The sequence below is a fragment of the Salpingoeca rosetta genome, assembly GCF_000188695.1.
Source record: "Salpingoeca rosetta unplaced genomic scaffold supercont1.11, whole genome shotgun sequence".
NCBI classification, from domain to species: domain Eukaryota; class Choanoflagellata; order Craspedida; family Salpingoecidae; genus Salpingoeca; species Salpingoeca rosetta.
The window spans coordinates 946,589-958,655 of record NW_004754923.1 but is presented as its reverse complement, the minus strand read 5'-3'; the positions used below and the strand labels follow the sequence as shown (position 1 = coordinate 958,655).

The 12,067-nt window shown below is 57.1% G+C and overlaps 4 protein-coding genes across 4 annotated transcripts in view; 2 read left to right on the top strand and 2 right to left on the bottom strand.

The window, feature by feature from the left end:
- Positions 1-755, top strand: part of PTSG_04914 (uncharacterized protein) — a gene marked incomplete at its 5' end in the record, with an annotated part of 3,490 nt that extends 2,735 nt beyond the window's left edge. The window contains 2 exons of the mRNA XM_004994174.1: positions 197-306; positions 503-755. Of these exons, the coding sequence (XP_004994231.1) occupies positions 197-306; positions 503-538 (146 nt within the window). The 3' untranslated portion in view covers positions 539-755. The remainder of the gene's footprint in view (positions 1-196; positions 307-502) is intronic.
- A 104-nt stretch (positions 756-859) lies between these two features.
- Positions 860-2,766, bottom strand: PTSG_04913 (uncharacterized protein). The gene is made up of 2 exons (XM_004994173.1): positions 2,413-2,766; positions 860-2,065 (listed from the first exon to the last, which is right to left on the bottom strand). The coding sequence occupies exons 1-2, from the start codon at positions 2,680-2,682 to the stop codon at positions 932-934; spliced, it is 1,404 nt and encodes a 467-aa protein (XP_004994230.1). The 5' UTR covers positions 2,683-2,766; the 3' UTR covers positions 860-931.
- PTSG_04912 (uncharacterized protein) lies at positions 2,748-8,121 on the top strand. The gene is made up of 7 exons (XM_004994172.1): positions 2,748-3,288; positions 3,638-3,778; positions 3,967-4,352; positions 4,658-4,789; positions 5,036-5,471; positions 5,799-6,739; positions 7,105-8,121. Exons 1-7 carry the CDS (start codon positions 2,853-2,855, stop codon positions 7,882-7,884), a joined length of 3,252 nt encoding a protein of 1,083 aa, XP_004994229.1. The 5' UTR covers positions 2,748-2,852; the 3' UTR covers positions 7,885-8,121.
- Positions 8,093-12,010, bottom strand: PTSG_04911 (uncharacterized protein). Its single transcript, XM_004994171.1, has one exon. The coding sequence runs from the start codon at positions 11,960-11,962 to the stop codon at positions 8,438-8,440; it is 3,525 nt and encodes a 1,174-aa protein (XP_004994228.1). The 5' UTR covers positions 11,963-12,010; the 3' UTR covers positions 8,093-8,437.
- Positions 12,011-12,067: the final 57 nt, after the last annotated feature.

The following is a 12,067-nucleotide window of genomic DNA, read 5'->3' as shown; positions in this document are numbered from 1 at the left end:
TGGGGGGGGAGAGTGAGTGCGAGGGGAGGACAGAGACTGACAGACAAACTGAGGGGCATGACCAACGCAACTGAGTCCAACAACCGTTTCCTTTACCGCTCACGCCTTTACACACACGCGAACACACGCACACACACACGCGCACACACACACACACACACACACACACACACACACACACACACACACATGCCAGGGGGACGCCTTGCTGATCATGAGCGAGAGCGGTTTCGCGTGCGTGTGTCTGATGCGCCGCCACCGACATCGTACAGCCCGCACCCAGCGGTTGCTGACAGCATGTACAAGGTGGTGCTGACATAAATGCAGCGTGCCGTGAACCACCTGCGCAGAAACCCACTTGCACATGCTCGCACACCACAGGCACTCACACATCAACACACCAACACACTCGCACACCACATGCACTCACACATTAACTCTCACACACGCACCACTTGTTCTCACACCCTTGTCCGTCTGATCCACAACAAATTTCCAACAGCGGTCGTTCAATGCAACCATCGAGCACAATGCATAGCGCTCGGAGCAAGCGTCGAGTGTGTTTGGTTGGGGGCACATGTTTGGGGTGGGGTGTGTGCGGTTGGTATTGCTTGTGAGGTCTGCGGTCAGTGTGTTTGACGTGAAGTTGATAGTGACACGAGGCTTGTACTGGATTGGGATTGCTCGCAGTGTAATGTGATTGCTTGGCTTTGATTGGGCATTGCTGGTGGAACAATAAAGGGAGCTACATTGGAAGGGCACAACTGCACATTCATACGTTAAGGCATACACAGACACAGCTTCTATGACACACACACAGACACAGACACAGCTTCTATCACACACACACACACACGGCTTCTATCACACACACACACACACAGCTTCTATCACACACACACACACACACATACACAAACAAACTTCAGCGTCACACGAGGGTGTGTTGGTGTTGCGTGTGTGATAGCGGCGTTTGGGCGACGTGTTGTTGGATGCACTGCACCCCTTCCTCATCTCCTTCTGCTGCATCACTGCCCTGCTGCTTCTCTTGTTGTTGCTGGTCTCGCTGGTCGTTGCTTGCATGTGTTATTTCTCCCCTCTCGTCTCCGCTGCTCGGTGCATCACGCTGTGTCTCCTCATCACTACCGTCCCCGCCAGCATCACCACGATCATCCCCATCATCCCAAGCACCATCACCACGATCATCCCCACCGCCACCCTGGAACGTGGTTGGCGGCGGGTGGCGGTTGAACGACGACACCTTGAGAAACCGCTCCGGTGTCGGGTAGTGCGTATGTATCGCCTCCACCAGGCTGCAGTACGCGTCGTGATCGTACACGCACGCGCCGTTCATGTCCACGGGGAGCTGGCGGCGGTCAAAGTACTTGAGAATGCCGTCGTCGTCGCACACATCCCCCTTGACAATGTGGATGCGGCGCTGTAGCTTTCGCTTCAGGAACACCTTGACCAAGTTCAGGGCAACGCGCATGAAGAGGGGCGGGTTGATCAGATACACGGCGCCAAAGCGCAGCGGCAGGTTGTTGGACAGCGCTCCGAGCAGTGCGTGCGGCACGCGGATGTCCATGTTGCTGGTGGAGATGTTTCGCATGTCGATCATGAAGGCGAGTCCGCAGCGGTGGGCAAGCGGATACCGCAGGAAGGCGTACTCCACGGCCACGTGCACGCAGCGCACGGCGTCCTGTGGCGTCCACCGCGACGGGTCTGCCCTGGCCATGCGGATCATGAGCACGCGATGACCGATGCGGTCCAGAAAGCAGGGCGCCTCCACTACGCCGTGTCGCACAAGCGCCAGCAGTTGTTCGTCCGTGTGCAGCGGGCGCTGGTTGATTTCGTAGTCGTCCCGCCACGCGGCGTAGGCGTTCAGGCTGGCGGCGGCCCGCGGCACGTCATATCCTTTGACGCGCAGGCACACGCGCATCCAGAACTCGGAGAGGGGGTTCTCCGCCACATCGTCGCGCGCCCTCATCTGCTGTAGGCAATCGTCCTCCACCTCCAAGTCGATCTGCAGCTGCGCATGCTCGCCTTCTGCAACGCTCTCCGTCAACTGCATTGCACATGTGAGTTCGGAGAAGGTGGGTAGGAAGGAGAGGAGGGACAGAGGGGGGTGAGACGAGAGAGTGAGAGGAGCTTGGAGGGAGATGCAGAGGGGTGAGAACCGCGCACACAGTAATGAACACACATGAACACACGTACACAGGAACGAACGCGCACACGCGCGCACACACACACAGGAACGAACGCGCACACGCGCGCACACACACACAGGAATGAACGCACATGAACACGCGCACAGTAATGAACGCACATGCACACACATGCACACACATGCACACACACACACATGCACACACACACATGCACACACACATGCACACACACATGCACACACACCTCAAGGCCGGACGTGTCCACTGTTCGGAGAGCCCGCGCCAGCGATGATGATGAGGAGGATGAGGAGGATGATCCCAGCTGCGAACTCGAAGCCGAGCGCTGTGCGCCTTTCTTCTTTCGACTATTCTTTGTGCCTGTGGTCTTGTTGTTGGGCTCGCTGGCTGACCCTGACGTTGACGCTGGCGATGGCGTCAGTGCGGGCTGCGAGACAGCCCGTCGACCGAGCACCCTCCGGTCGCCACCACCATCACCATCACCACTGCTGTCCATTGTGCGTGCTTCTTGTGATGGTGGGCGGTGTTTGTTTTGTTGCTGTTGCAGCTGTCCTCTTTTTCCTGCCTCTTTCTCTCTTCTTCTTGCTTCTTGCTTTTTGCTTCTTGCTTCACTGACTGGCTGCAGCAACAGGCGGTGGTGGTGTCCGTCCATCTTCGGGATCGACGATGGCAGCGGAGACGTTCAGCGCGGTGCTTGACAGCGGATGGCGCTGGTGGATTGGCGCTGCCATCACAACAGCGGTGGTCTATCAGGTGGTGGAGCCCGCAGCAAGATTATGGGATTGGTGCCACTCCACGTCGATGCTGCACGCGCTGTCACCGACTGAGCTGTTCACGCAAGGGCTTGGCCTGCTGCCCACTTCAGCCAGCACCAACGGCACGCTGTGGGATGTGGCTGTCACGCCGTTCACGGAGGCAGCCAGCTTCTTCTTCACATCGCCGGCGCACACGCCGCGAGCCACGTACCTCTCCAAAGCCTTCTCCATCTCCCCCATCCACTTTGAGCCGGGCACCTTCATGCACGACATGTACTGGCTCGTGCTGCCAGCGTTCATCGTCGGCATCATCGGCCTCACCTCCATGCTCCTCAACAGCCCCATCGGTGCGATGCGTGCGTGCCTCATTGTGCTGTGATGCCTGTGCTGTGTGTTGCTTGCCCTGATATGGGTGGGTGCTCTTGCTTCGCCCTGATCTCGATGTCCCCAACTCGTGCATCGAGATGGTAATACACACACACATACACAAAGGGTCTCCCTGTCACACTCACAAATGCACACACACGCGTGCGCACACACGCACACGCACGCACACGCATGCACACACGCACGCACGCATGCACACACGCACGCACGCATGCACACACACACACACACACACACACACACACGCGTGCGCACACACGCACACGCACGCACACGCACACACGCACGCACACACACACGCATATTCAGGGCGCCCTGCGCTGCAATGGATCAACACGCACAAGCGAAAGACGGCTGGCGTGCTGCTGCAGGGCTTCTCGCTGATTTTGCTCAGCGACGCCATGGCGGACTTGCTGGCACCCCCCTCGTCTGCGCCAAGCCCCTTTCGAGGTGCAGTTGAAGCACGCCATCATCCGGCCTGTTGACTCGTGCCTTGAGCCGTTCACGTGCCTCTACTGTGTGCATACTTGTACCATCCCCCCCCCCCCATACACACACACCGACCACAACAACCAGTGTCTTTCATTTCATTCTCACTCCCTTGTGTGCTGTCTTTGGCTGCATTTATTGGCCTGCAGTGGTGCTGCTGCTGTCGCTGTCCACTGTGCTGACGGGCGCCAGCTTGTCCCTGCTATCAAATACGGTCTTGTATTTGTCCATCCCCGCAACCTCGCTGATCCTTGCCAAGCTGTGGGCCACCTTTGCAGGCTATTGCAGCCACGCGCTTGCCAACAGTGCTGTGGCCGCAGACACTGCTGAAGCGACCACAGCAGCCGTCACCCACGTTGCTGCCGCGTTTCCGTTTCGGCTGCTCAGCTTTGCGCTGGCGCTGCTGGCGTTCTCTGTGCAAGGCGCCGCCCGCCAGTGGTGGAGTTTGGAATGGCAGAAGCACGTGGGTCCGGGCATGGTTCGCGTCATCGCCGGCCTTCACCTCGCGTGCACCTGCATCGTCGGTGCATCCCTGGTGCGTCTTGCGTACTTGTGCGTGCGTGTGTGTGTGTGTGTGTGTGTGTGTGTGTGTGTGTGTGTGTGTGTGTGTGTGTGTGTGTGTTTCTGTGTGTGTGTGTGTCTGTCTGTGTGTGTTTCGACGTGTGTGTATGTGTGTGTGTGTGTCTGTGTCTGTCTGTCTGTCTGTGTGTGTTTCGACGTGTGTGTGTGTGTGTGTTGGAAGGAAGTGGCATTCACGCTGTCTTTCGTCCTTCTGCGTCTGGTGTGTCGTGTGCATGTTGCATTTACAACTGACTCTTGCCCACTCACCCACCAATGCAGGACGTGAACCAACGTGGGTTTCTGTTGCACGTGCTCCCCATCATCACTGTGTCGCTGCTTGAGTTTACGCGACTGCACCGCCACCCGTTGATTATCGAGCTGGCAGACAGCGTCGCCGCCCTCCTCTTCATGGTCAGTCATTTGCTGATGCGTGTGTGTGTGTGTGTGTGTGTGTGTGTGTGTGTGTGTGTGCGTGTTTTTACTTATGTTTACTTGTGTTGTTAACTTGTGTTTTTACTTGTGTTTACTTGTGTATCTTGTGCCCGTGATGCCCCACGTCATGCCCATTGTGCGCCGCGCATTTGCCCCTTTGCGTGCTTATTCCATTATGGAGTGCCCACTTCTCACCCTCATCTCACTCCACTCCCTTGTATTTAGGTCACCGTGAACGGGTCGCTGTTGTATGCGTGTCACGCCAGCATCCGCTGGGGGTTCACCTTCCTCGATGCGCCCCTCCTCTCGCTCCGTTTCTGGCTCGTCGACATCTGGATGTTCCTCATCATCATGGCCTGTGCCGTCCTTTCCGCCGTTGCCGCGTGGTTTGTTGTCATCAACACACAGCGCTATGCGCCCCGCGCCCTGCGCTATGTGTGGCTCCCCTTCCACTTTACCGTCCGCTCCATCGTGCCTGCAGGCAAGATGGCAGTGCGCGTCACCGCGTTTTGCCTTTTGGAGTGGGCCGGCACGGCGCTCGTGGATAAACGCGCGGCCGATGACGCCACCATCGTGGGCGTGGCTGTTGCGTTGGCCATCACCGTCGCCGTTGCCACGGGCATCTCCGTCGGCACCGTCCTCACCATGCGCAGATTTCGCCGTGAGTGGTCATGTTTTGGGTGCGTGTGAGTGAGCGAGTGTGCGTGTGTGTGCGTGTGTGTGTGTGTGTGTGTGTGTGTGTGTGTGTGTGTGTGTGTGTGTGTGTGTGTGTGTGTGTGTGTGTGTGTGTGTGTGTGTTTGCGTCTGTATCTGTGTGTGTCTCTGCTGCCTATTTGTGTGTCTCCACGCGCGCATGTGTGCATACGCGTGCTGCCCTCGCTCTGCTTTCCCCTTGCCCACGCCCCTTGCCCACGCCCCTTGCTCACTTCTCCAACTCCTCCCCCCCCCAACACCCAACCTCCACATCCAACCTCACATACACACCCAGAGCTGGAGTCGACGTGCCTTTGGATGGGTGCTGGTGCTGGCCTGATCCACAGCAGTGTGCGCGTGCTCATGGCCCATCCCACCTTCGACACCCTCCCGCTTGTCTACACCAACTTTGTCCTCGCCTTCTTCTGCTACGACGCCACGGTCAGCTGGCCGGTTGGCAGACGCATCAAGCGCGCCCTTGCCCCTGCCGGCCGCGCGCTCAAGCGAGCCGCCGTTGCTGGTGCCGACATCACCGCACGCGTCGCAACACGCGTTGGCCGTGTGGTGGCGAGGGTGCTGCGCGCAGTGACGAGGGTTGTGGTCACCGTCGCTCGCAAGGTGGCCAACGTGTTGACAGCGGTTGCGCGGGCGGTGGGCAAGGTGGTGAGGGCGCTTGTCCACGAGCTGGTGCGGGCACTCAAGGTGGTTGTGCGGGTTGTGGTGCGCGCAGTTGTGCAGGTGGCAATGAAGCTGCGATCGGCTGTGCGAGGTGCAACACCGCTGCTGCAGTTCCTGGCCAGCGCAGCGGTGACCGTCCTGTTTTTCCGCCCGCTCTTCGCTGCCCGCGACCTGCAGCTCTCCGACGCTGCCTTCCTCCTCTCCGGGTGGGCAAGCACGTGCTGCACCGTGATTATGGCGGGCACGGCGCTGAGGAGCAGGCGTGTGCACGCGTTTGGCATGACGCTGTTTGACTACGTTGACTTTGGGCTGACGACCCTCGCCATCCATGCTGCTGTCGCTGCCCTGTTCAACCTCAACCGGCTGCTGCGCTTCGTGTTTGGCGCCGTTCACCGCGTGTGGGTGATGCTCGTTGGTGTCGTCTTCAACATCTGGGTCAGCGTCACCACCACCCTCCGCGCCGTCGCTCGTGCTGGGGCGCGGCAGTTTTCGCTCATCTGGCGCAATCCGCTCGTGGCCATGCTCTCGGCCGCTGTTGTCATCGCCGGTGCATACCAGGTACGCTTGTTTGTTTGTTTGGTTGGTTGGTTGTTTGTATGTTTGTATGCTTGGTTGTTTGTATGGATGTTTGTTTGTTTGTTTGGTTGGTTGGTTGGTTGGTTGGTTGGTTGGTTGGTTTGGTTGGTTGGTTGGTTGGTTGGTTGTGTGCTCGCTCCTTATGTTGTTTGTTTGTTTGTTTGGTTGGTGTGTGATGTGTGTGTGTGTTTCTTGGTTTGTTTTCTGTACTCGCTTGCCTGATCGGGTGTACATGAAGCTGTTACCGTTGTTGTGGCAATGTTCACGGCCATTCTCACGAAACACAACACACGCGCGCAATACACGCACACACGCAACGCATGCCACATACGCTTGCACATGTGCAGGTTCACAAGTTGGGGTTGAAACCACAAATGGCAACGGACACGTTGTGGCATATGGCGGAGGTGGCGTGGGCCGGCATTGCTGCCACACGTGTGTACATTGTGGATGCATACGCCTCTCTGCAACCGTTGCTGTCCCGCACCCTACGCGAGCTGTCAGCGTGGCGCCAGATCATGGTTGGCTCGGCAAGTTCAGCAGACCTGTTCCGTATGGCGTCGTTTGCGTGGGTGTTCTACATTGGCTGCTCGGCCGTCTCCGTCACGCGCCTGCACCGCCGCATGCGCCGCAAGACCATTGCTGTCCCCATCATGGTGCTATACACGACTGCGTACCTGGCCCCTGCCTTCTTCAACCTCGTGCTGGTGGTCCTCGTGGCGTGGGTGGTGGGCTCCATCGTCGTCTGGGAGCACGACCTGGCAGAGCGACGGCAGGCCCACAACCAGTGGCTGGAGATGCAGCGAGAGCGCAATGCACAGGGCGCTGCTGCTGGCGCTGGCGCGGGCGCGTTTGAGCAGCAGCGACGACAGCAGCGGCAGCCGCGCTTTGAGATGCCGGAAACAGACGCATCCGAGTACACGGAGCAGGTGTTTGAGGCGACAGAATGCATCATCTGCCAGGAGGAGTTCACTGCGGAGGTGACGGGCTACACGCTGCCGTGCGGACACCGCGCGTTTCATCGCGAATGCATCACAGACTGGTTCAACGCCAGCAACAACACGCGCTGCCCAATCTGCCGCGCACCCGCCGACCAGACGACACAGTGGCTGCAAACCGTCTTCTAAGTCTAAGTGTGCGTGTGTGTGTGTGTTGGAGAGAGAGAGAGTGTGTGTGAGTGAGAGAGAGTGAGAGAGAGAGAGAGAGACGGAAGAGACGGAAGAAGCATGGTGTGTGGGACGCGCAGTTAAAATTAGAAACGTACAGAGGGCATGCGCTCTTCTCCTTGCTCTTGTTCATACAGTCGTGCTTTGGATGCGCCAGTTGTTCATGGAATGGGTTCATTGGGTTTATGTGAAATGAAAAAGTTGAATTGAAGGGGGAAAAGGGATGGACGGAGCACGGTAAGAAGTCGCATCACACGCCTTGTGCAAGTGGGAAAACGGAGGGAAGCTTGAGGGGAAAATCCAAGACACGACACAACGCTCCAACAGAACATGCACACACGCACCAGAGTCAAACAAACAACAAGGCTGGAGACGACACAGATGGGAGTCACGACCACCGCCAACACCGCCACCAAGAACAACAACAAACATGATGGTGCAAAGGTGGGCGCCTGAGCACTTGGACAAACATAAGGCCCACAACCCCAAGGAAAACAAAGCTGCACTTTGAGCACTACCAGCGACAAATGACCTTCTTCTTTGTGCGTCGTGGCTGGTTGGTGTCGTTTGACTGGTCTTCCGCGGCGGCCTTGCTTTGTTTCTTTTTCTGGTTCTTGTTCTTCTTCTCTGCCTTCTTCTTGGCGTTCTTTCTTGGCTCAGCTTGTGCTTTCGCTTTCCCACGGCGTACCACTTCCACCTGCACCCATTCTTGTGCATCCGCCTCCGTCTTAACACTCTCCCGCTTCTCTTTCTGTGCATCGACCGCAGATGGCCTTGGCTGCGCTGCCTGTTGCTTCTCCGAGCACTCTTCACGTTTCTTCGCCATTTCCTCCCGACGCTGTTGCTTCAGTTCTGCATTTTGCCTCTCGATCATCTTCCGAACCGCGTTAGCTCGCTTCTTTTCCTTATGTTGCCATCCCTCAGCCTGCCTTCGTTCCACATCTTCGATGCTCTTAACCGCTAAATCATCAGCAAATACGAGGACGGCGGTCAGGTGATGTGAAATGAAGTCAAGCACACGTTTCTTGCTCTTCACAGCAAGCTGACCGACTGCTGTGTTTCGCTTTCTGGGACCTTCAAGATACTTTGCCGCCCATGTGTCTGTCTGTCCACGCCCCCACTCCTCTCGGAGCGCAATCTTATCCAGCCGGCGGTGGGGGGTCTTGCTCGCGTGCGAGAACACCCAGTCAAATTCGTCCAAAGAGTGTGCGAGCCATCTCGTCACTCGCTCAAGCTGCCGCTTCAGGTCATCACGGCCGCCAGAACCAAACTGCTCCAATTCATCTTTGGTGATGTCGCAACTGTGCGTCAGGCGTGAACGATATGGGTTTGCACCACCATCCTCATCATCGTCGTCGTCGACATCATCATCGTCGTCGTCATCACCATCGTCGTCGCCGCTGTCCTCGCCACGCACAATTGAAATCCTTGTCCTCATGCGCCATACTTCATTGGCCATCTGCCGCACATGATCACGCAGGGCATCCACATCATCGTCACTATCAGCAAGATTCTGTAAAATGCTTTCGGCGTTGTGGGATGCAAAGAGACAGCACTTTGACTGCTGCTTGTTGTCCACAATCAAGAAGTTGAACTGCCTGAGCTCATCCTCTGGAATATCAAACACCAGCACGGCAGGGGACCGCTCCAGCAAACCAACCCCCTTTCCGCTTTGAGCACGTGCTTCGGCCTGCTGGGCTGCGCACGAAAACTGCTCATGCAAGTAGAAGCTGGGAGATAAGCCGAGGTCATGCGCGTGTGCAGTCGTGCCCTTGCTGACCGTGCCGTGCTGCAGGATCTGCAGCGCTTGGAATCCCGCGCACCCATGGTACCACCGCGTCATGCCTGCAGGTGGCGTTGCCTTGCCTGCTGTTAACAGCACCTTGTTTCCCGTGCGACTATGTGGCAGCCTGCGATGAGATAAGGCCACAACCACCTCGCGCTCTTGTTTCAGCTGCGTTCCAAGAGTCAAAGACAGCTCCTGCTGCGTGCGCGTGTCCACTGCCGTCTTCAGCTTCTCATACACCCCGGGGTTCTGGCAGTCCGCTGTTGGAGTGTTGAAAGGCACACTAGCAGAAACACTCACGAACTCTTGCAGCCAGCTACGCGCTTCCTCCAGGGTTGGGTATGATACAGCAGCCATTCCACCCAACAATGCATCCTCATCTTTCTGCCACTTCTGCAACCACTGCCAGAACCGGCGCCGAAGAGCCCAGCCCATGGCGCCTCTGGTGTGCATCACAATCTCCATGGTGGGAATGTGAGTCTCCGCCAACTGCTGCACATAAACCAGCAGCTCAGCAACAACAAACTCTACTGTTGCTGCTTCTTTCTCCAATGGCAGATGAGCGTGGACGCCGTCGCGAAGGAGGCGCTGCACGTGCATCGGCTCCAGGCCACACTGGCACAGGCGGTGCAGGAGAGTACTCGGAACAGTGCCATCGCTCGGCTCACCCAGCCAGTACATGCCTGTCCAAGCATCCAGCGACTCCTGAGTGACACTGACAGCGGCAAAGACGCGTGCTGCAAAGGTGTCGGCATCAGGGATCAGACTCATGGGCCAGAGTGCATTCCTGTTGCGCCGAATATCGTAGTGCTGTCGTCTGTCATCAGCCAAAGGTTTGAACACGCGATTGCTTAGGGCGCTGATGAGGCAGCAGAGGCTGTACCGCACGTGTTCCTGTTGAGACGCATGTGCACGTTCAGATGGGTTGTCTGCCAACTGCCGGCTCACCCACTCGATTGATACTGTAGCGATTGCTGCCACCCTCAGCAGGTCGCGGGTCTTGGAGCAGTGCTGTGTCACAGAGCAGATTGACTCAGTGATGGTGTCAACCCATGTGTGACTGTCCATATCAAAAACACAGTTGATCAGAGCGTGCAGGAGGGCGATTGTACAACCAACTTTAGCAGATTCGCAGGGGTCGGAAATTGCCTGCGCGAGCACCCGTGGAGCATCATGCTGCAACACATGCTGCTGAATGCGCGGCATTCGAAACACGAGGTGCTTGAGGCACACGGCGGCAGCATGGACAAGCCGCTCATTGCGACTGGCCACACAAGCAAGGATCCCCGGAATGAGTGGCTCGCTGATTGTGGCCAGGTGATCAGCTTCGTCTGGGCTCCAGTCGGCGAACAGCGCTGACAGAAACCGCACGCACCGCTCCTGTCGTGCCGGCTTTTCGTCATGCCATAGACACGGCTCGATCACACTCAAGACCTCGCGCGTGCCCACGATGCATTTCAGTGCCATGTCAACGTCGTTGCTGCACCGTGTCGTTTCAAGCAGCTCAGCCATTGTGGGCCCATGCAAAGAGTCGTCCGACTTTGGGTCAATGAGGAGTAGGGTCAGCACCTCCAGCAGGCAAGCAAAGAGCATCGGCTGAACATGAGATTTGTTGAGCTTGAAAGGGCGGGTGATGGCGTTGAGGTGGGCGTCATTCGTGCCTGGCTCGATGTCCTGCGCCAATTCCAGGAAACTTGGAAGCACGGCTTGAACAATTTCACGCGCCAGCTCTTCTTGTTTGCCTCGCAAAAGGCGTTTGTAAGGTTGCGCGAAGGAGAGCCGTAGTAGCTGAGCCGCGAAGAGAAGAAGTACGGCAGAATCCTTCAGTGTTTCTCCACTCCAGTTGACCCGAAATAATCCCAGCGCAGACTGAATAATACCTTCGATGGCGGGAACGTCAGTGAGGTCACTGATGCCATACTTGCGAAGGCTGCTCTCTGTGCTCGTCACGATCGACAATGCAAATTCGAACGTGACAGTTGCTGCATCCAAGAAGGTGATCGCGTCTCTTTGGCGCAACTTTGGATCTGTCCCATGTGCAAGCAAAGCCTCTGCCTGTTTCAAGAGAACAGTGGCGTCTGCTGGCACGAACGGTGGCCATGACTTGTGTGCTTTGTGGGCCTTGTCATACTCTCGCACATCAGTCAGCCACTGACAAACCTGCTCCACATCCATTGGTAAAGTTTCGCCCTCGCCAGTCACGTCGAGCGTGCAAACGCTGGTGTGCCTTTGTGTCTTCTTCGTCGTCATCATCAATGGCTTGGCAGTTGTTGTTGTTGTTGTTGTTGTTGTTGTTGTTGTTGTTGTTGTTGTTGTTGTTGTTGTTTGTTGTTGTTGTTGTTGTTGTTGTTGTTGTTG

Coding starts and splice junctions, on each gene's coding strand:
- PTSG_04913 (XM_004994173.1), bottom strand. CDS start 2,682: ATGGACAGCAGTGGTGATGGTGATGGTGGTGGCGACCGGAGGGTGCTC. Junction 2,066..2,412: donor TGGACACGTCCGGCCTTGAG/GTGTGTGTGCAT, acceptor TGTGCAATGCAG/TTGACGGAGAGCGTTGCAGA.
- PTSG_04912 (XM_004994172.1), top strand. CDS start 2,853: ATGGCAGCGGAGACGTTCAGCGCGGTGCTTGACAGCGGATGGCGCTGG. Junction 4,790..5,035: donor TCGCCGCCCTCCTCTTCATG/GTCAGTCATTTG, acceptor CCTTGTATTTAG/GTCACCGTGAACGGGTCGCT. Junction 6,740..7,104: donor TCATCGCCGGTGCATACCAG/GTACGCTTGTTT, acceptor GCACATGTGCAG/GTTCACAAGTTGGGGTTGAA.
- PTSG_04911 (XM_004994171.1), bottom strand. CDS start 11,962: ATGATGACGACGAAGAAGACACAAAGGCACACCAGCGTTTGCACGCTC.